The sequence below is a fragment of the Calonectris borealis genome, chromosome 7 (genome assembly GCF_964195595.1).
Source record: "Calonectris borealis chromosome 7, bCalBor7.hap1.2, whole genome shotgun sequence".
Classification (NCBI taxonomy): domain Eukaryota; kingdom Metazoa; phylum Chordata; class Aves; order Procellariiformes; family Procellariidae; genus Calonectris; species Calonectris borealis.
In genome coordinates, this window is record NC_134318.1 from 40,412,069 (window position 1) to 40,433,403 (window position 21,335).

Consider the following 21,335-nt stretch of genomic DNA (forward strand, 5'->3'; position numbering starts at 1 on the left):
AAAAGAAACTCTATACAACATTACAAGAAAAAAAGAAAAACGAAGAACAGCCTCAAAGCACGCAGCTGTCATTCGAGAAATCAGAAGTCAATCAGTAATAATAAAATGGACAAATTGGAGAAACCTTGTTCCCCTTGAGGACGTGGCCCATCGTGCCTGTTCTGCACAGAAATACAGGTGTTTCAGCAAAAAGTATATTTATTTATGCAGGTATCTATATCTGAAAATTAGCCTACATTGGTGCTGGCTCTGTCCCACAGTCTGCTTGATCTCCTTATGTAAAAATTTGGATCTCACTCACAGAAATCAATTATCTACTGAATTGATTTGCCCTGATTTTACATGCAAAGTTTTGCACTCGACAGCCTGAGCTCTTACTGATCTTCCTCCGAAGGCCATCTGCTTTCTATAACTGAAGCTGTTCTTGGAGACCTTGGCCCCGTGCAGAGCTGGAAGTCGCAGAAGTTTCCCTCCCTCCTCTGGGTTTAACCTGGAAGCGAGAAAGTCTGGATCCAGGGATTCAGCTGCAAAACCACCGGCACGCGTGGCCGGGCTCCACGGGGCCGTGCTCGGCGGGACGTCCTCTCCTTTGAAGTGGAGAGAAGGAAACAATTCCACAGCAGGTTGTTTGGTTGGGTTTTTCTGGTTGGGTTTTTCCCCCCCACTTTTGAAAGCGAGGAGGCTGTGTCCTTCTCTAAGAGAAGAGCCTCCGGTATGGGGTGAACAGCCCTAATCCTGCACCCCTGAGCCCAGCCAGAGCTGGGTCTAACACACCTACCACCACAAGCATCCTCAGGCTCTAGAGGACTTTTAAAAACGAAGAAATAAATCAGAAGCTCTCTTCAAACCTACAATGAGCCACAACAGGTAAGGACAGAGCAAACCGCTCTGAAATTCAGGTTTTTTTACTATCACTCTAATGAATCTGTTTCATGACCCACCCCAAATATTTTCTCTAGAAACATTATCTACATTGTTTTGGGGTTTCTTTATTTCTATTTCCAGCCCTCAGCCAAGCCCTGGTAAATATTTCTGCCCGCATCAGAGGCGGGCCGAGGGAATCTGTGCCTTGCAATCGGAGGGAACGCAGCAGCAGCCTCCTGTGCTCGGAGATACCCGGTATTGGTGAGAGACGGGCAGAGATGCTCACAGCCCTCCGTGTTTTTACAGCATTATTGCAAGACACTGCTACCTCTGCAATTTGCAAGTAGTTTTTAATCTGTCAAAGTAGTCTTTTATTACTGTTTGAGGACTCAAAAGGAAAATATGCACATCTGGTTTTAATCGCAAACTGAAGTTTGGTCTATCAGCCTATTTCATAACAAATTACGCTTACTTTTTACTCCAGAGGATTTCCTAAGGAGGGGGTGCGCTGCCAAGGTACACCAGCACCCGCGGAGACCGCACGGCACATACAGAGGCGGCGGCACTACCCAGCGACAGGCACCGTGCTGTTGCAAACTCACTTTCCTTGTCAAGTAAATTAAATCTTAAAATTATTGAGGAGAAAACCCTTATTCAGGAAATCTTCGCGTACATTTATACGTGAAATCTTCACGTACCGTATGGTTCGAACAACCTGATGTTGCTGAATGGAGAAACAAGACTCACAGGCTTTCTAGGACAACTCTGCTGCCAGGGCATTTTCCACAGCAAGGAGCTGCTGTCCCTCGCTGCGTTCGACGCTGGAGACCCCCCCGGGGGGCACAGGGCGGCTGGCAAAGCCCCGCAGCACAGGCCCGCGCCCCTCCCTCGCCGCCGCGAGCTGCCTCGAGAGCTCGCACGTGCCAGGCGTGAAAACTGTGGCAGGGCACGGCGGGAAGCGTGTGTGATGGCCCCAGACGGGCTGGAGAGCATCTCTGCAGTGATGCTCAACCACGTCCACTGCTCCCCTGCGCTGCAGCCCCCCGTCAGACCCCAAACCTGGCGGGTTTTGTACCGAGCTCGCTGACATCGAAGTTTCAGCCCTGTTAAACATCACTCTCGGCCCGGAGAAAGGAAAGCACGTGTTGATCCATTTGTAGGAAGAAATTAGAGAGGGAAAGACAGAGTAATCTGAGGAGGAGAGGAACGCTCAGCTCCCCACACACCAAACTTTGGAGAGGCGACCTTCCCCCCGACACGCCGGCCAGGCGACCGCAGCTCGTCCCGCAGCGGTTTTCTCCCGCGACAAGCGCTCAGCATCACCGCACACAACCCACGCCGCTCCCCGGGCACACGCCAGGAGACATCCCCGCTGCACCTCGCTCCCTCTGGACTCCCGAGGACTCCTCCGCGGCCGAACCGCGCAGGACCGGGGTGCCGGCACCGCTCACCCCACGGCGACCTGCGCGTCCCCAGGGTCGAAAGCCGGGGGAGAGCGGACCCGGCGGCACAAAGGCGGGCAGCCCCCAGCCCACTCCGCCCGGCCGGAGCGAAGCGCCCCGGAGGATGCGCAGCGGCCGGCGGGGAGTGCCACCCTTCCGGGGGGCCGCCGGTGCCCTCCCCGCCCCCCCCAACCCCTCCGTGCCGCCCCGAGCAGGGCAGGGCGCACCGCCGCCCTTTGTCCGCCGCCCCCCCTCCCCGGGACGGCACGGCGGGACCCCCACGCCGCGAGTGACAGCGCAGCGCGGCCCCGCTCCGCGCACGGCCCCGCCCGGGCGCTTACCGTGGTGGCGGCGGCGCGGCCCGGCCGGGCCGGCTGTGGGCGCCGCTCCGAGCCGCGCTCCCTCTGCCGCCGCCGCCGCCGTGCTGCGGGCGGGGCGGGCGGAGGGAGGGAGGGAGGGAGGGAGGAGGAAATGCGCTTGTCACTTCCTGAGCGGGGCCGGCGGAGGCAGGGCCCGGCCCGCACCTGCGGAGCCCGGCGGGAGCCCCCGCCCCGGCGGGGACCCGCGCCCCGGAGGTGTCGGTGCGAGGTAAGGGGGAGGAAAGAGCCCCGGCCGCCGCCCTGAAGGGGCATCCCCGGGGTTAAACATCGCCCAGAAAGAGCGTGGGAGGGAGGGAAACCCCCAAAATAATAAAAAAAAAGCGAGTCCGAGCGGCGACCAGGCGCTAAACGATGGGGAGTTCAAGGCTGGGTGGCAGGCATTGCTCTCCTCAGCAGTCCCGCAGCCCGGCCTGCGAGCGGTGCGGACTCGCGTGGGGCTCCGCGGCCCCGTTCGGAGGCCGAGAGTGACTCCTGGTGGCACGGCCGGCTGGAGGGAGAGAGCTCCATCAGAGTCCTGGAAGGGTCCCCCCAGCAAGAAGTAGCCCTGAAGTTTTAGTACATCACAGATACACGCTATCCGACACTGTGCCTGGGATTCGGCAAAAAAATCCCACTCCTTAATTTCCCTCCATTTTTCCAGCATTTCTTTTGGGAAGAGGCATTTGACAGAACACAAGCTGAGCAAAACACTGCCAGAGTGAAGGTGGCCGTGGGTCCTCTGCAGTATTCAAAGATGCGTCTGCTTGGCTTCACTTGAGAGATGGCCTTTGGAAGCAATCTGCTCGAACAATAACATTTTCCATCCATCCGAGCTGAACTGCGCACAGCACGTCAGCTTCTTCCGAGAGCGAGCATAATTAGCGAACAAGGAAACTACATGACAGCTAAAAGGAAGATTTAGAACTCATTACAAAATAGAGCCTAAACATTAATTTTGAACATATGCAAGCAGACAACACAGATGTCATCAGGAATGAATCTGAAGCTTCAGCATCTAAATTTCATCCACCCGGCTGGATGGCCGGGCACGCTGCTGGGGATGGCAAGCAGGAACGAGTAAAGGCATGTGCACGCTGAACGGAAAGGGAGGCTTTAGCTGTGTAACTCAGCGGTGCTTCGGATGTCCTGCCCCGCTGATGCACGGCCCAAGATACCACATAAATGTCGAGGAAGACTATCGGTTAGTATTTAATGTAATAAAGAAGAAAGGAGGTAAGCAAGCAGAAGTAGTGGGAGAAAATTTAACAAAGGAGCTGCTCCCACCAATGTAGCGAGGACTGATCTCAACAAAAGTGGCTCCGTTCTCGGTACGTATAAAATTAGGCAGGAGTGGCCGGTATGAGTGGGCTACGAACAGGAAGAAGGGCTTCATAATGTGAAGGGGCTTTTCCATCAAGCTCCTCCATCCCACTCAGTATTTGTTTTTCTTATCATGTATTGAGACTGGTAGCAATAAAACACTCACAAACTCCTTTTCCAGAACTTCGGGAATCAAGTTTGAAAATGTTTTCTTATGGTTTCCCAGCTGAATATTTCAGTAATAAAGCTTGCAGCGTAATTGAATCCATTCCCGTGGCAGCCTTGCGCAGTGCAGGCTTGGTCTCCAAAACCAAGCAGAAGGTGGCTTTCCGTCTGCTTCTGCAGCTCAGTCCAAACCCAGCAGTTTTTACCTCTCATCCTCTGTGCTTTCCGACGGATCGGTCGGCTGTGTATTACCAGCGTGCGTAAAAGCCTGTTGCCAAAGCATAAACCCGTTTTCCACAGATCATATTTTCAGTAACGTTGTTTAAATTTAAAGGTTCGCCATAGGTTCCTGCTCTGGTGACAATGCAGATGATCTTTGTTAGAAGGGAAAAAGACGGAAATCACTTTCAAGCTTTAAAGAGCTGGGCATGAGAGTTTAGTCATCCTGGACACAAAATTCATTCAGTTAGATTCTGAGCTGATTTAATTTGTGTTTTTGTCTGGGATGTCAGCGCCTTTGCTACCCACTGACTAGCAGCCTTCCTTACGGAGATGGAAACTCTGTGGGTAGGAAAAAAGCTAACGATCCCCATGAAATTATACCGGGGTCCAAGTCATTAAAACATTTAGATGTAACAGTGCTAAGCCCTGCGGATAGACAATTTCCTTCACTTCAGTGCACAGGATTTGGCTGCTCAGTTACAATCTGCTGTCTGTGTAGCCTTTCTAATGCTTCACTATCTGCTCCAGTTTGTTGTTATTCAAGTCATACGCACCACGGTTGCTAATAATTTCAGAAGTGTCCTTTTCATGATGACCTACAGCTCTGTGCTGTTCTGAGCACCTGAGCATTCACAGTTATTTATGGTTTTATCCTTCTGCCTCTCCTGCCAGGCAAGGAACGCAGGTAAGGGACTCGCTCAAGGCCAAGCAGAGAGTCGGAGCGTCCCAGGTGCAGGCTGATGTCCCAGCCACCGGCTGTGCTGGGTACCGCGTACCAGCTTCGGCTCCACCGAAGGTCTCCAACAGCACAAAATGGAGACCAGTTTCAGAAGCCACACTCCAGTTTCAGGGGAGATCCTGAAATTCACAGAATCTAAATAACAGCGAGCAGAAGTATTTTTAACAAGTATTTCATACCCAGGGAACAAGCACATCTCTGTAATACGATCAATGTGTTCCAGGTCAGGAAGTATCTATCTGAATCAAGGAGACCCGATACCCTAAACAAGTGAAGCATTGCTGTGCAGAGGGGGTTATAATGAGGAGTGTAGTTCTTAGCACATTTGGTATACGATGGGATTTGCACCAAACCTAAAAATCCTTCTTTTATTTCACAGGTTATTTGCTGCACACATGCAACAGCTTTGTGTTTCGGCTCCCTGCTTTGCTTGCTGCCTCTCTCCCTGCCTTGGGAGAGCATACGACTGCTGAGCTATGGGCTGCCCCAGACTAGGTGCAATGGAAACAGTTGACGGATAAAATAAATAGACCATGAAATACATATGTGAACCCTCCTCTCATCTGAATGCGCTAATCAGCCTTTGTCAGCCATGTTTGCGTCTGAATCGGCTTAAGATAAGCCAAGAGTTAGTTGTCCATCACTCACAAAAACCAAGGCAGCTGTGGACATGCCCAAAAGCAGCACGCTACGTTGGATAAGCAGAAATGCAGTACCCATGGAGTTCAGGTGCCCTAGGGTAGGGCAGCAGTCAGCGAGGCTAATTACTATTGCAAATTGGGGCGAAAGAGCCTAGATCCTTCTGCTTGAAACACCAACTTGTGTTTTAGGGGAAGCATTAGAGAAAATCTAACTGATGAACCTTCAGCCTGCCTTTTCTTGGCCGGGGTTTTAGGCTGGATGCAGGCTTATCACACCATGCGTGCACGTCTCTGTGCTGCTAATGAGAGGTTTCAGTTCACAACCCTATCAACATTTCAAATTACTCAACAAATGCACATTCTTCCTACCTCTGCTTGACATGTGACACTGTCCATGAATACTTGGCCGCTGCAGTGACTGTGCTGAAGTTCGTTTCTGTTCCCTCACTAGTATTTATTAGCTCTGGCTCTCCAGCACGGGCTTATGCACTTGCGATTATCCAGAATTTATATGCTACCTTGCGGCTACATCATTTGTTTGCCTGACAGCACTCAATTTAATTTCCAGTAACCTAGAAATGGGCTCATTTCAAGCTAGACTGTTACCTAACAAATGGAAATTAAGCCACAGGTTGGCTTTTTCCTTATTTGTGTCAAATAAAACACGCCAGCATTCCTTTTCCTCCTTTGTCTTGAGGCTATAACACCTCACCCCCTTTCACTGAAAGCCCTAGGTATCCATTAATTGTTCCTCAATTTAGCTGCTACCCACAAGGGTTAGGTCATGCTCAACGTACTTCCAGCCAAGGCATACGACAGAGCCGTCCCCTCCGCAGGCATCCATACCACCCATTCAGCCAAGGGGTAGGTAACGCTGCGCGGCGCAGCCTTCCTCCCCTCTTACCCCAGAAAAGGCAGCGAGCAATGGGAATGCAAAGGCAGGTCTCCTTACGGCAATGCAAAATACCCTGGCCCGTTTATTTTCTATGCGCTTTCCACGTATTTTACAGGAGATGATTCGATATGTTAAAATGCTTAGAGGGCCTATAAAATAAAGCAGTTATTGTTGTAGCAAGTTGTGTTCTTTACCTTCGGCATGCCAAGATTAGGAAAGCAATCCGAGTGCCAAATCACTGAAAATTTTGCTGTACGTTGCTAAATACCATACTTGAAGATTTTGTCTGGTATGAAATAGCATAAATTTTGGCAGTCTTTTACCAGGCACTCTGGAACACAGTAGAACGGACATAGCAGAGTATATATACGCAGATTTTCCTTACAATGGCTACAGTGCTGCCAGTGCATTCCTGGAACGTGGAAATACAGGGAAGCCAGTGTCGGCGATGAAGAAAAGCTTGCTGTGCCTAATGTACCAGAAAAGCTATTCAAGAACTCATCCTTATGTAAAAATAACTCCAAAGAAGCTGCCAAGATCAGTGTCAGGCCAGCTTCGTAGCTTCACAGTTATCTATCTAGCTTGCACACGTGGCTTCACTTTGTACACCTGGACACAAAGCCCAGTTGTTTTAAGCGAGCGGTTTCAGTTCATCACCTCATTTGCCCATTCAGGCCTTTGACCCTTCGGGCCCACAGACGTCACGACCTGCACCAGAAACCTGTGCAGAACTGAAATAATTTGGATGCAAATTGTATGAGGGAACATCTCAATTTCCAGCCACGGACATGTTCCCTCAGACAAGAATCTTCTTCATTGCTTAAAGACAAGGATAATGCAAACCCTCTGAAGAAGTCAGCCCAACCTCTAAGCACTCTGATTCTGTACAGCAAATCCTGTACCATAGGCACAGTTTCCATATTGGTATCCTCTGGTCAGTCTTTGAAACACCTTATTATTACCTGAAGGTGTGGGGCAGCCTGCTCACAGCACTGTTTATTGCACACCTTATTTGCTCTCCTGAGACTCACACCTGAGACCTGTGTGGTGGGACATGCACTTCTTAACTCAGGTATAACCAGCTGTCCTGTAGATAGCAATGGCAGGATTAAAACACCTGAAAGCTCCTTTTTAAAATTGTTTTGAAAAATAGAAAGTAAAAAAAGCTGAGAGTCTCCTGTCGCTATAAGTGTCAAATACCCCAAATCCTATGATACAATCAAGGCAGCTGGCCGTTCCTGGTTTTCAGAAATGGTGCTGCAACATTGGTTTTGAAATCGAGAGGGTGAGCCCGTAATGCAAACAGTTATTTCAACCTGATGCTCTCGATAATGATTTGAAGAAATATTCTCCTGACAGGATAGAAAGCCTGTAATTACATGCTTCATCATTGCTGGCCCTGTCTGGAAGAGCAGCTGCCATAACTCTGTTAGTGTTTCTGATTTAACCCAACAGCACTTCAAAAAAATTGTAGCTCCCAGAAATTCTTCATTTTAGACCACAGAATTATACTGAAGTTCAAGAACAGAATATTAATTCCATATCTTCTAAGCCTTACAAAAAAAATTAACATTCAAAAACCAGCCTACAGACAGCAATGCAGTTGACTGTTTCTGCTCCTTAAGGACCGTTAAATCAACATAGTTTCTATAAATAACAAGTTGGTCACCAAGAGAGAAGTCGAGGAATAAGGGAACATTATCCTTCCCTCTGGATTTTCTGTGTTCATTCAGTTGTGTCATGATTTTCATGTCTGGTATTTCTCACTTTTTAATTTATATAAACATCATTATAAAAGTATTTACTTCAAGAAAGCACTGTGATGCTGAAAGGGCAAAGGCTTTTTGTCTTGAGAACCTATTTACCCTACACTCTAGCAGAGCGTGTAGAAACTCCCCTAGATCTGACATCTCAAATCAATACTTATTTCACTAATTTCACTTCGCCTCCTCTTTCAGATACTTCATCCTGACTGTTCACTTCCCTGATACACCCCATAAAAATCCAGGGTAAAATGTTCCAAGCTCTTTCAGTAGTACAAGCCCCACAACAAATACAATGGCCTCTCCTAGTAAATGCCTCAAAAAGAGAATCCCTAAATGCAGTTTGCTTGGCAACAGCAGGTATCAGCAGTCAGGTATCGGATGTCTGAGCTGCGCCGGACACAGATGTTGGTGGAGGTGCTGCTTGTTAGGGCTTATGTACTACAAGCCATCCTCCATCTTCCTGGAAGAAAAGGTCAGTACAGAGAGAGAGGCTACCATGATCCATGCAACCCAGCTCGCAACTACCAGTTCCAAATAGTTCATGTATCACTGGAGTTGCACACACCACCACTGAAAACACCTGACTGAGAAGATGAGATCTAGCTTGCCTCCGATCTTGAGGTTTAATTGCTTAGGGAGAAAGGGAAAGACTTCATTTCAAGGCTCTGGATCCCTCTGGAGGACACTGGCTAATGCCTCCCTTCCCGTTCCAGACTTTCCAGGCATCTCATTGATTTTGGCATCTGGCTCATGGCGCCAGGTGCAAAGCCCACTGGCACTGAGAGAATTTCATCCTTTGGCATATTGCGGATCAACAAGGGAACATAAACCCTTTCTGTTCTGCCTACGTTTTATGCAAAACTATACCCAGATCCAGAAAGGTATGCCAGCTCTGCAGCATCATCCAGCCTAAGCTTGGTACTGCAGGAAAAGTCTGTGGGCTCAACTGCTGTTGAGATCCATGGAAGATGTTAGGTTTACTATCCACAAACCTCATATTTGACAGTGAAATCACATACACAGTCTTCGGATAGCAAAACAATAGGAGTAGAACGTATTTCAAATGCTGCATTTATTCTCCTGTAGTCTGGCCTTGCAGGTGAAACCAAGAGTCACACAACTGTGTAGTCATGAAGATACCAGCCTTCATGAACTACCATGAAGCACTCCCCAAACTACCAGCAAAGACTCACTCCTCCTAACCCACTGCTTATTCCCCTGCCTCTTTTTTTTAAAGAGGTTTTTCACTGAGAAGCATCAACATTTAGAAATCATACCTTCACGAAGAACCATCTAGCGAGATGAATGGCCCCAAATCAAGGACATTCTTTGACATATCATTTCCAAATCCTATAGTCAGTAAAAAGCCATTGCTTAAGTCAGTATTAGAGCTGCTAGCTAGACCCCATTATTCAAAAAATACCAGGTTTCCAACAGAGCAGATTTTAAATAGTAAGCCTTTGGTTACTATTGCCATAAAATAAATCTCCTAAAACATGTTTTACAAGCATTTTTCTTCTCTCCAGTGATACTTGAAAGTGCTTAGGCCTGTCAAAGAATATGTGACCTACAGATCAGATGCAGAAATTAGGTTCAAGCAACAGCTTGTGTGCTCGCTTGAGACTCAAGAGGGGCCACTACAAATTTAGGAATCAAAACCTTTCCATTTGTGAGGGCCACTCCATTTTTCCCCTCCACACCCTTCCCCCCTGAAAAGACACCTATCTGCAGGCTCGCTCTTTCCAGCTTTCTTGGGCATGTTACTACAAAGCTTTTATATAGACCTGAGAAGCAGACAGGCACGTGAATTCTGTCTCAAACAACACAGAGACATGAAGACAACTGCCTATAGACAAAGGCCAGACCCTTGTCCATGGGAAAAACACATTCCTGTCCCAAACTCCTCCAGACAACCAGCATTTAAGGCTCCTAACAATAGGCCCATGACACCTTCAGGCGGCACGATGACATTTTAGTGGTGATGTTAGTTTGTGTATCTCCACCTTATGACTGGATCCCGTAATGCCAAAGGTAAAGCAGAGGAACCAGATGCTATCTCTGAAGGCTTGCTGCCTATGGAGCTATATACAGCCCAGAAGTGGCAGGGAGATGCTTGAAGTGGAAGCCCTCAATAATCCATGACCCTGGGCAAATAATGAGGTAGGCTGGAAGAGGAGACTGGTTCTCAGCCTTTCCCCACCACTTAACAAGCCTCCTCAATGGAAAATTTATTCATATGGGAGAAATAATTACAAAAAGAAATACAATAGTGGTTCAGAACATTTGAAAACCAGCAACATGATAGCAAGAGAAAATAGTGAATTACTATCATTGCTTCCAAATGCCTTGCTAAAACTACTAATTGAAAGTGGCTGATCATACAACTTGCATGACACACTTACATGATTTCTGATGCTAAAATTTCTGTGTAACCATTTTAGGAAGCTTATTTTTAGCTTTACAAACGATATAAAAATATTACCTAGAAAACAAAATCTAATAATAATCAATGCTATGAAGAGGAGAAAACAATACTTGCTCTGAACCTTATGGAGTGTGAATCTACAGTTAAATTCCTCCTAATTGATTAAAAGAAAATCCGTGACAGCCATGAATTTATTTTCATTCCATGATTAAATACATATCATGCCTTCATTAGCAAAAAATAAAGATGGGTATAAAACAGATGCCCTAAACACATCCTGCCAGAGTACTTGCCAATTAAAATTTGCTTGTATTAACTCTACCTGATGCCAAATTGGCTACAAAAATGTCATAGTCTTTTTATTGAGGTTGTTATCAGTAGTGTACTTTGAATCCTTTGTACTACTCCATCAAAAAAATCCTCTGTCTAAATTACCACGTACATTTCATAGCACTCCTGTTGGCTGCTGGAAGCCTGCTGGGCAGATGCAGTACATCATACTACAATAGTTACCCAAATGGTAACAAGACCGTGGTTTTGGCACTTGAGTCAGGAACCCCAGCCCGACCAAATATACAAAGAGACTAAACTTTCTCACCACTACTGGTAGACCACTCGTCCAACCAGTATATCCCATTTTGCAAAAAGATGTAGAATTTAGAATTCCTACCTTGAAGACATCACCAGATGGATCACAGAAGGAGGACTCACCGCTGTACAAATAATGCCTTATTTCCTATCCCAGGAAAGGACTAGAAGTATTTCTTGACCCTTAAAGATCTCTTGGGAACTAGGAGAAATCTGGAAACTAGGAGAAGCAATTCTCTGATAAGCAAACAATTCTCTGACCTTGCCTGTGAAACAAAACCTGATTGCCTAATAGGGCGTCCTTGATGTTTGAAAGAACAAGTTTATTGTCACCTGCAAATGTGTTTGTCAAGGCATAAAGAAATCTCATTTTCCTACCCTTCAAGCAATAGTAGTATTCTGAAAATATAAAACAACAGAAGAAATAAAGGCAAAGAAATTAAGCAACAGGATCACACAGAGAAGTTTAAAAAAAATAAAAGGAAAAAGGGGTGGATAGTTATGCTTTGAATTCTTCTGGATTTATGCAGCTAAAATCTGTCCTGAGAAATTCACTGGAAAACATACGGTCATTGTTGGCTCTTGAGACATCACTATATAGCAAATTAATAACAAAAGAGGTATATGTCACATGCTAGCGAGATTGTAACATCACACCTTTATATATTTATGGGATCAGTGGAAATAACTGATGAAGCATGCACACAGTCAGGCAAGTGAGATTTTCAAAAACACTCAATAACTTCCCTCTGTGGGAAAAGAATTGAGCTATTGCAGTGGAGACAGAACTACGCTGAGTCTGAGAACCTCTGAAAGCCTGAAATTAAAGTACTAACTGGTCTTTTTTTGCAAGTGCTACGGCTTTTATATCCATTTCCCTCCTTAACAGCTACATGCATGTTCACCTAAGAAAAAAATAAAAGATCCAGACTTACATTGCAAAAGCTGGTTCCCTATTACACCATACAACAGAGAAATGAGATTTTTGCTTTGTAGAGTACCTTTACCTCTATTGCTCACTGATTACCAATACAGAAATTAAATACCAGATAATCTTTATGTTCCAAACACAAATATCATTCAGTTATACTAGTCTCCGTATTTAGAACACCTTATTTCTCTCTCACTTACAAACTTGCAGCTTCCCTAGAACAAGTGAGGTTGTAGCAAGGACAAAATTTACGGGCAAGTTATGCAAAGCTGAAATGTTTCTAGGGCAATGTTTTATAGTCCCTTAGAGTTCCATACATAGCATTTTACTGTGTACTCAAAGAGCATTTATTTACACACGTGCCTGAGGTTTTCTGTCAGGTTTAAAGTTCAGACTTTTCTCAACTAATCTAATTTGTCCAAGATGGATGGCCTCACTTTTTTCCTTTGGAAAACCAATGCTGTTACACTGTTTCCAATTCTTCCTCCAAAGCAAAACTTGGGTGTTGGCAGCTCCTCCAGAATTTCAAATCCTGCCAGACAGAAATTAAAATGCTTTTATTAGAAGGAAGTCATTTTATTCTCCTCTTGGATAACCCTTTGCAAACCATTCTTCATTCGTCTGGAAAATTTGCAAGTCAGTTACCCTGTAAGTTTATAGGACTGTATTGTTACACTGCACCGCTGCTTTATACAGCTGAAACCCTTCCATGGATAATAAAAATCTTAGCTGGCTGACTCACACAAATTAATGGCAGAAAAGATGGTAACTTGCCAGTAATTTTAGTTCCCCAGAAGGGACGGTTGTTTTAGATCCACACTGAGTTTCAAGCCTCAGGCATGAGAGCTAACCGGCCTGTAAAAAACACCCTTTCCAGTGGATCAGAAAGGTCGCTGAGGAGGTGACAAAAAAGCTCATGGTCACAGACTGCCAGTTCCAGTAAATAGGGGTAACAATGTCATCCCAATTTCAAAGCAATCAGATGGGTGAACTGGATCTGGTAATAAAGGACCAAAAGAGAAAAAGTATCAGCCGGCTATAGAACCCTCTCCTTTCTCAATGTAACTAGACCGAAATCCTCGTCCCCCAAAGTGTAACAAAACCTGCCCTCCCTTGGCATGTTGGCTCTGGCAAACGCAGAAGCTGTAATTCCTGAGGAAAACAGAGGGAAGATAAACTGAAGCATTTACTAATCGCTTTACCTTGTCTAATCCTGATGTGAGAAAGTCAATATGCTAACACAGACATTAAAATTTACTCATCGCATCCTTGAACAACCGTAAGTTGGCAGATAGTTCTGTTCAACTGCTTACCTTCTCTGAACTCGTTCAACAGCTCCTCCTTGGTCCAGTTGCAAGAGGTTATGAGGAAAAGGCCCTCTGGTTTCAATACACTGCAGAGAGATCTCACGTACTGCTTCCTCTTTCCCACCGCGTTATCAGGATTAAGGCTTATGGCATCAAAAGTCCCCTTGTCAATACAAATCTCAAATCCTGACAGCTCAGCTGATGGAGCCAGGAAGTCTTCTACCTAAACCAGAAGTCTACAACTGTGAAAACAATCTTCTACTCAGGAGCTCCTGAATCTTTAATGCAAACCAATACTTTAAAAGCCTCAAACCTGACAATAGGTGTGCTTAAGAAAGGGTAACTCACAGGCTTTTCACACTTATAATACCATGTCAGCTTCTTTCTCCTCTACATATTATGTGATGATCTATTTGCTGTAAAGCCCATGTATACACCTATCCACCTAAAGCTCAAACTAACATACTTGAAGTTCATTCTTTAAATCATTATTTGGACTTTGATCCCTGGTTTCCTAGGTGCTGCGTGCTAGGCACTGTACAAATACAGAAGAATAGACAGTGCCTACCACAAAGAGATCACAATTGACATACAAGAACAGAGGCATCATACAGGTACAGAGCTGGAGGATAAAACAGCGTAGCAGAGAGAGAGCTCAGCATGAAAGGCAGTCCCAGAATCACAGGATAGCTGAGGTTGGAAGGGACCTCTGGAGGTCAGCTAGTCCTACCCCCTGCTCCAGCAGGGCCTCTCGAATTTCCTGCTGCACAGCTACTGGTAGGGATTCTATCACTTAAGGATTTCATCCTCTATCTCAAATCTGAAATTCAGAAGGTAGCAGCTAAAATACAGAACTCGCCAAATGGCAAACCACTATTCTACTCCCTGCTTGAAGCAGGGAAATCTTGTTAGCCCTAATGACTGTTACAAACAGAAAAAAAGAAGACCAAAAATCTTCTTGTAAACACAGATTTATTTGGTTAGAGTTCTCTCACAAATGAATGTCAAAAGATATTATTAACATAGTACACTGAGTACATCTGAATATCAATTAGGTCATTTAATCTTGGGTTCAATTGCTTTCTATTTCCTCAATAAACTTGCTCTCAAAACTTACCTTTAATTTAATGTTAGACATCCCTTCTTTCTCTCTCACTTTTTCTGAAAGTTGTATTGCAGAAGGAGAGTAATCAATCCCAGTAAGATTCATGTAGCCAGACTTTGCCTAGACAGAAGCAGAGAATCTTAATCAGTGTGCTAGCAATTTTTTTATCCAACGAGTGTATTCCCTATCTATAATCCATCTCATCTCTCCTCCTCTTAATGACAGAGAAAAAAAAAAAAACAAACTTTTACTCATTTTTAATCCTGTTACCATTACAAGAGCTAAATAGCTGGGGGAATGAGCTGAAATAACTCCATTCTGCCTAATACCTCATCAAAAGAACTGTTGACTGAAAGCTGGTTCATGTCAACAAGTGGAAAACTGAACAGAACTGTGAAAAGTAACACCCTGAAGGGGAACAGGCTCTCTTATCTGCACCAAAAGTAACCTAGAAACCAGGAATTTTCAGTGATGACAACATGTGCCATGCCAGATGCTTCAAAACTAGAAGAAAACCTCTCTGACACTTACATAACATTTGAGATTGAGCAATTATTTGGTTTATAACCCAAATTGTAAGAGCCAAAATATGTAATACATTTTATTAGTACAGAAATCGACTGCAAAACCTTACATTTTTCTAATTATTCATGCTCATGTCTATTTGAATGCAATTATTTGCATGCCACAAGGTCTTTGTATCAGCAATTTTCAGGCAGGTTATGCACCACATAAAAGAGCATACAGAGACTTAGTGTTAATCTAACTTTGGAGTAGATAACGATAACCCAGTTCAGCAAACTCAGGCAGTGAGATCCTAGCAACCCTTTTGCAAAGCAGGTGGGTCCCTTGCATCAGCTGGAGTTGGGCACATGGGAGGGGGGCAGTGACACATTTTCACTCCGAGGTAGAAGCGACCAGATCTGGGTATCACGTGTGTCGGTTGGTCTGGCTAGATCCAAACCTAACAGGAAGAGCTAGGATCTTATGGCCAGCTGCAGGCAGTAACAGCAGAGAGAGGGAGGAGGCTTGGGTTTGGTTTGGTTTTGAACAATACATGGACTTTAACTAGCATTAAGCAATCAGCTGCGTATCTACTTGTTCCAAAGGCTGATACCTCGACAGGGAGGAAAACTACAATAAGAATTTTTTAAAACGGTCCTTCCTCCTTCCAGCAGCCCTTCAGCCCGTGTGAGCTCAGTACTAGCCAGCTGTTCTTAATTGAGGACTAATTTCAGCTAAACACAAAGACCATGTTGTTTGCATTTGATGAAGAACAGCGTATTGCTCAGGCTTCTGCCCACGTTCCTCCCCAGAGCAAAGCAAGCTTCCTGAGATGCCTGTGCTGAAGACTTGGGGGTGGAAGAGTAGTTCCCACAACAGCTCCTCTGTTTGGAAAGGAAGAGCTTGAGTCATTTCAGGGAGTTCCCATTCACTCCTATAGTCTCCAGGGCAGAGAAGGAAAGTTTAAGGATAAACAACATTAAATGCTGCTAAACCTGTATGGCCTGACTACATATGGCCAGGAAGGGATCATTCACTCAAGTGCCAAACATGACTGCGCTGCATCCTGCAACTGGACTCCTGTCCTGAAGGTGGTATTTAGAAACACTCTTCTGCTGCTGCTTGAAAAAGCAGATTAAATAGCAGAATGTAGTTTGCAATGTTATCAGCACTGCACCGTGTTTGGGTTTCTGGTGCTGGCAGGTAGACACCCGCACTTGGGTGGTGAATATCCTTCACTTCAGAGAAGTTTTTCAATACTTTGGCTCCACAATACTCAGAAAAAAGAAGAGAAGGTCAGAGCACCATGTGGCAGCAACATTTCCTTAGAAAAGCAGGAATTTTTGGAAGGCAAAAGAATTAGGTCATCAACACAGATTCCTGAAGTTAGCAGGGGTAGGACCATGTCCTGCTGCACATATAAAAATAGCAAGGGGTCCCGCTTATGTATCCGAGATCCTCACAGCAAGCAGAAAGACGAGAGGAAGCCTCCAGCAGCATTTTTCTTGGAGGTTACAGGCAGGCAGATCCCCGCAAGTGTGCGCATGGAAGACAATTAGCAGCATGCTGGATGTTTTGCCTTCTAGCTGGGTAGTGGGGCCAGTTTACACAGGATACAGCAGTCTTTCCTGTTTTCACTTTATTTATTACCTGCTTTTCAGATGGCTATTCTGCCTCCTTTTTGTGCAATATTCCCTGCCGGAACTGCCAATGTCTCACTTAGACCTAGCTGCATTTAAGAGTAATTTTCTTAATACACTATTCTTTACTGCTAATGGCATGCCAGGGCCCAGTATTCCCCAATGAACGGTACTCTGTGGCACCTCTCCCGGTTCTGATGACGTCCGATACATACCCTCAGCAGCTCCCATTTACAGAAGTGCTACATGACTGAAGTCTGACTGCTGTTTTCAGTATCCCATTTCTATCACATTATCAAGTCCAACTCCAGTGGCAGAACTGTTCTACGGCAGCTGATGTGCTTGCCAAAAGAATACTAACTTGATTTTCAAAGCCTCGCAGCTAGCGCAAAAAATTTCTTTTGCATCAAGTGAGCAAGTGAGATCCTGAATTATTTAGAAACAATAAGCAATGTAATTTTTGAAGTCACTTTTCAAATGGGAACTGGACTGAAAATTTCCTATTGAAGCAACCACAGTACTTTGAGGTGCTTAATGTAAGGGGGGAGGGTGCTTTTAAGGCAGTTTAATAGTTTTTAAAAGCTAACAGGCTGTCGTTTTCCCATTACGGAATGAAAATCAATTTCAGACTTGTAAGTGGTGCCAGTATAAAATTGAAGTCTTATAAATAAGATTTTTCTGTTGGATGTTTCAACAATAATAGAGCTAGCTAGCATTGCATTTAACAATCATCGTTATTAGGCTTCAAAATTAATTTATCATAATGAGACGAGCAATTTCTGCTTTTGATGATATGACTTCTCCTGTGCTGCAGCGTAGCGGCCAGTCTCCATAAGGGCTTTAAACTCTTCTAAAATCAAAGTCCATGTTAAAAAAAATTCCATTATAAATCTGACTTTGACTTCCAGCCCTTTCAATTTCTACAGTAACTAATAGAGCCAATGGAGAACGTAGAACAACAGAAACTGTGACAGTATGACAGCTCCTTTCTTTACCAACTCTCCTGTATTCAATCAAAAACAGGAAAAAAATACCGCAGCTCCTAAACATCTTGTACCACTGTGTAATAATAACATGTAACACTTCAGAACATACCTGGTTTCCACCTTGACAGAAATGGATACCTCTTAAAAAGAAGTGTTAACAACTTTTTAAGTAATTTACATAAAAACTTTGGTTTTAACCACTTTTTACATTGATAATGAGTATTATTATCAGAACTGAGTATGGAGAAAGGGTCTGGTTTTGCATATGAGAGTACTTTGTGTATTACTCAATTTCCTTACCTGTGGGTGTTTGACACAACAATGGGAAGAAAAGCATTTTTAAGTACAGGAAAACAGGAAGGTAAAGTTAAAATAAAGGATATTCAAGCTGACTGATTTAAAGAAATACTGTAAATTTAGAAATCTGAAGTACTGACAATCTGGGCAGTACGAAGAAACTAGAAGTTTGAGCACATCTAGCAAAAAAAGTAGGTATTTCCATTTGGTAGGAGAACACACATACTCTGTTGCTAGTCTGCACCTTTAAAACCCCCTACCAGCACCGCTGTTGCGAGGAGTTACACACCCAAGTCCCACAGGCTGCCTGGCAGCCACTTGCAATTATGCCTCGTCTTTGTGACAGGATGTTCTTTAAGGCATATCAACAGCACTGAGTTAATTTCACTTACAATCTTAAATGAAAATACAAAACCTGATGCACAGTAACCAGTGTTCTGTTGATGGGGAAAAAACACAATGTAAGTTTTAATTTAGGTTGCTTGCTTTTTGTCTTTCACATAAGTTACAGCTTTCCATGATTACTGCTGCCACTTGTGAGAACTGTATTTAAACTACAATGCTACTAAACAGCATTGATTCTGTAGCAAAAGCACAAACTTTGCAATATACGAACCAATTCAATCAGTAAAACACCGTTTCCAGTTCCAATGTCAAGTACAGAGCTGTCAAGGGGAACCTTTTGTTTTTCCAACCATCTGATTATGCGAACCATGCTTTCTTCTCCAAACCTATTAAAAACAAGGGATCAGCTAATCAAGACAGCAAAGACGTAGAAAAGGCACAGCAAATTTATTTCATCACTCCCTCTCTCCAGCTTTTGCAAAGCGCCTCTTACTGAAGCACTTGGGTAACAACTGACATAGCTCATATTCCATGTTTGCTTTGTTGAAGTTAAAATGAATCACATGGCCTCACAGAAACACCCATATATTAAAAAAGCCCTCCATATATTAAAAAAGACGACAGCACTGTCAACTTGACTAGTTAAACCTGAGCTCAGAGATAAAATGAACATTTATTAGTAACATATACCGTAACTACCAGCTCACTTTCTGTGTAACGACAGTTGTCCAAGAGCAACTTGGAAATTCGCACTGCAGAACGGGGCAAGAGAAGAACTGGTGGCTTCGAGATTAAAATTTCTCATCACTTTCATAGAATCACAGAATGGTTTGGGTCGGAAGGGACCTTTAAAGGCCATCTAGTCCAACCCCCTGCAATGAGCAGGGACATCTTCAACCAGATCAGGTTGCTCAGAACCCCGTCCAACCTGACCTTGGATTTTGCCAACATCCAGAACTATTCGGTAATGCACCAAATTGCTCGCTGTGTTTTTGCAATGTCTACTTTAAAAACGAAATAATAGAAACACTCCGGTGGAGTTATTTTATTTACCAAATTTCACCAGCATCTCCAATGTCCTGAAAAGTTTGCAGTTCTCTTTCATACGCAGCATCCCAGCTAGAGGTGGGGGGAAAGGACAGGACATTGTAATGAACACTGGAAAAGATTTAGATTCAAGAGTGAGGGGAAGAAAGGGCGGGAAGGCTGTATCCATGTAGCAGAGCCGCTTTATGTCCCCTGCATCATCCAAATTGACGAACTGCTCGGGAACACGTTGTCCGGCAGGCACCGAGCTGGCGATGCCCACAGAGGGAAGGCTGACGGCTACCATACGAGAGTATCTGGGGCGCAATACGGGCCTCGGGCTCCCCGGGCAGCACCACCGGGGAGCTGCCGGGAGGAACCCCGCCTTTGGCCAGCGCCCCGGGCCCGCCACGCCGCGGCCCATCGCCCCCGCCCGCCCGCGGCAGCGGTGCCGCCACTCACTGCTCTCTGGTGCCCAGCACCGAGGGGCTGAATGGCTCCTCCCCGCGCCCCGGGCCCGGCCCCGCGGGGCGCCCGGGCCGCTCCCCCGCCACCGCCATGCCCGGCCCGCGCGACCCGGAAGCACCTCGGCACCATAGAGTGCAGCGGCGAGAGGGCCCGCGGCCGCCGCTCTGGCGCTCGGAGGACTCTTGCTCGCTGCCCGTTGGAGGCCGGGAGCGCGGCGCCGTGGGGGCGGGGGGTCAAGTCCCTCAAAAAATCGAAGTGTTTTATAGTTTTGTTTCTAAGAAACGGCAAGGCTCCAAATGACCAGATTTTCATCATTGCAATCCGTATGGATCACCTAAAATCAGCGCAATCTTTTTAAAAAGGATTTATGCTCTTCATTATTTATGAATTTCAAATTTCACAAATGTGTTTGCTTTCACGAGGCTTTTTGCAAGATATCTTAATGCTACATTCTGTAATTTATTTTCAAACCAGTAATAATTCTGGCATTAGAAGCAGGCAACGGCAGTGCAACGGCAGTGTACGTGTGCCTGGCATGCCTTGGCTGCTCATGGCTTGCACGGGCGTCCTCTTCACAGGGTAAAAAACTGATTGCACGGCCGGGCCCAAAGAGTTGTGGTGAAAGGAGTTCAATCCAGTTGGCGGCCGGTCACGAGCGGTGTTCCCCAGGGCTCAGTACTGGGGCCGCTCCTGTTGAATACCTTTATCAACGATCTGGACGAGGGGATCGAGTGCTCCCTCAGTCAGTTTGCAGATGACACCAAGCTGGGCGGGAGTGTTGATCTGCTGGAGGGTAGGAAGGCTCTGCAGAGGGACCTGGACAGGCTGGATCGATGGGCTGAGGCCAACTGTATGAGGTTCAACAAGGCCAAGTGCCGGGTCCTGCACTTCGGCCACAACAACCCCAGGCACCGCTACAGGCTTGGGGAAGAGTGGCTGGAAAGTGCCCGGAGGAAAAGGACCTGGGGGTACTGGTTGACAGCCGGCTGAACATGAGCCGGCAGTGTGCCCCAGTGGCCAAGAAGGCCAACGGCATCCTGGCCTGTATCAGAACTGGTGTGGCCAGCAGGAGCAGGGAGGTGATCGTGCCCCTGTACTGGGCACTGGTGAGGCCGCACCTCGAATCCTGTGTTCAGTTTTGGGCCCCTCACCACAAGAAGGACATGGAGGTGCTGGAGCATGTCCAGAGGAGGGCAACGAAGCTGGTGAAGGGTCTGGAGCACAAGTCTGATGGGGAGCGGCTGAGGGAACTGGGGGTGTTTAGCCTGGAGAAGAGGAGGCTGAGGGGAGACCTCATCGC

The 21,335-nt window shown here is 45.7% G+C and overlaps 2 protein-coding genes and 1 long non-coding RNA gene across 3 annotated transcripts in view; 1 reads left to right on the forward strand and 2 right to left on the reverse strand.

The window, feature by feature from the left end:
- The window catches only part of FAM53B (family with sequence similarity 53 member B), a 56,522-nt gene extending 53,797 nt beyond the window's left edge, over nucleotides 1-2,725 (reverse strand). Inside the window, exon 1 of the mRNA XM_075155258.1 lies at nucleotides 2,648-2,725. The gene's annotated coding sequence lies outside the window, so the exon portion shown is untranslated. The remainder of the gene's footprint in view (nucleotides 1-2,647) is intronic.
- A 79-nt stretch (nucleotides 2,726-2,804) lies between these two features.
- Nucleotides 2,805-4,159, forward strand: LOC142084478 (uncharacterized). The gene is made up of 2 exons (XR_012674380.1): nucleotides 2,805-2,894; nucleotides 3,327-4,159. It is a non-coding gene; the product is annotated as an uncharacterized LOC142084478 (long non-coding RNA).
- Nucleotides 4,160-11,728: 7,569 nt separating this feature from the next.
- Nucleotides 11,729-20,134, reverse strand: EEF1AKMT2 (EEF1A lysine methyltransferase 2). The gene is made up of 6 exons (XM_075155259.1): nucleotides 20,030-20,134; nucleotides 19,595-19,660; nucleotides 18,813-18,927; nucleotides 14,782-14,889; nucleotides 13,671-13,887; nucleotides 11,729-12,889 (listed from the first exon to the last, which is right to left on the reverse strand). The coding sequence occupies exons 1-6, from the start codon at nucleotides 20,125-20,127 to the stop codon at nucleotides 12,762-12,764; spliced, it is 732 nt and encodes a 243-aa protein (XP_075011360.1). The 5' UTR covers nucleotides 20,128-20,134; the 3' UTR covers nucleotides 11,729-12,761.
- Between the last annotated feature and the right edge of the window lie 1,201 nt (nucleotides 20,135-21,335).

Bases quoted from the DNA above. Each gene is read 5' to 3' on its own strand.
- EEF1AKMT2 (XM_075155259.1), bottom strand. From the start codon at position 20,127: ATGGCGGTGGCGGGGGAGCGGCCCGGGCGCCCCGCGGGGCCGGGCCCG. The intron at 19,661-20,029 runs GTGAGTGGCGGC...CCCCACCTCTAG, and splicing joins GTGCTGGGCACCAGAGAGCA to CTGGGATGCTGCGTATGAAA. The intron at 12,890-13,670 runs GTAAGCAGTTGA...TCTGTCTGGCAG, and splicing joins GTTGAACGAGTTCAGAGAAG to GATTTGAAATTCTGGAGGAG.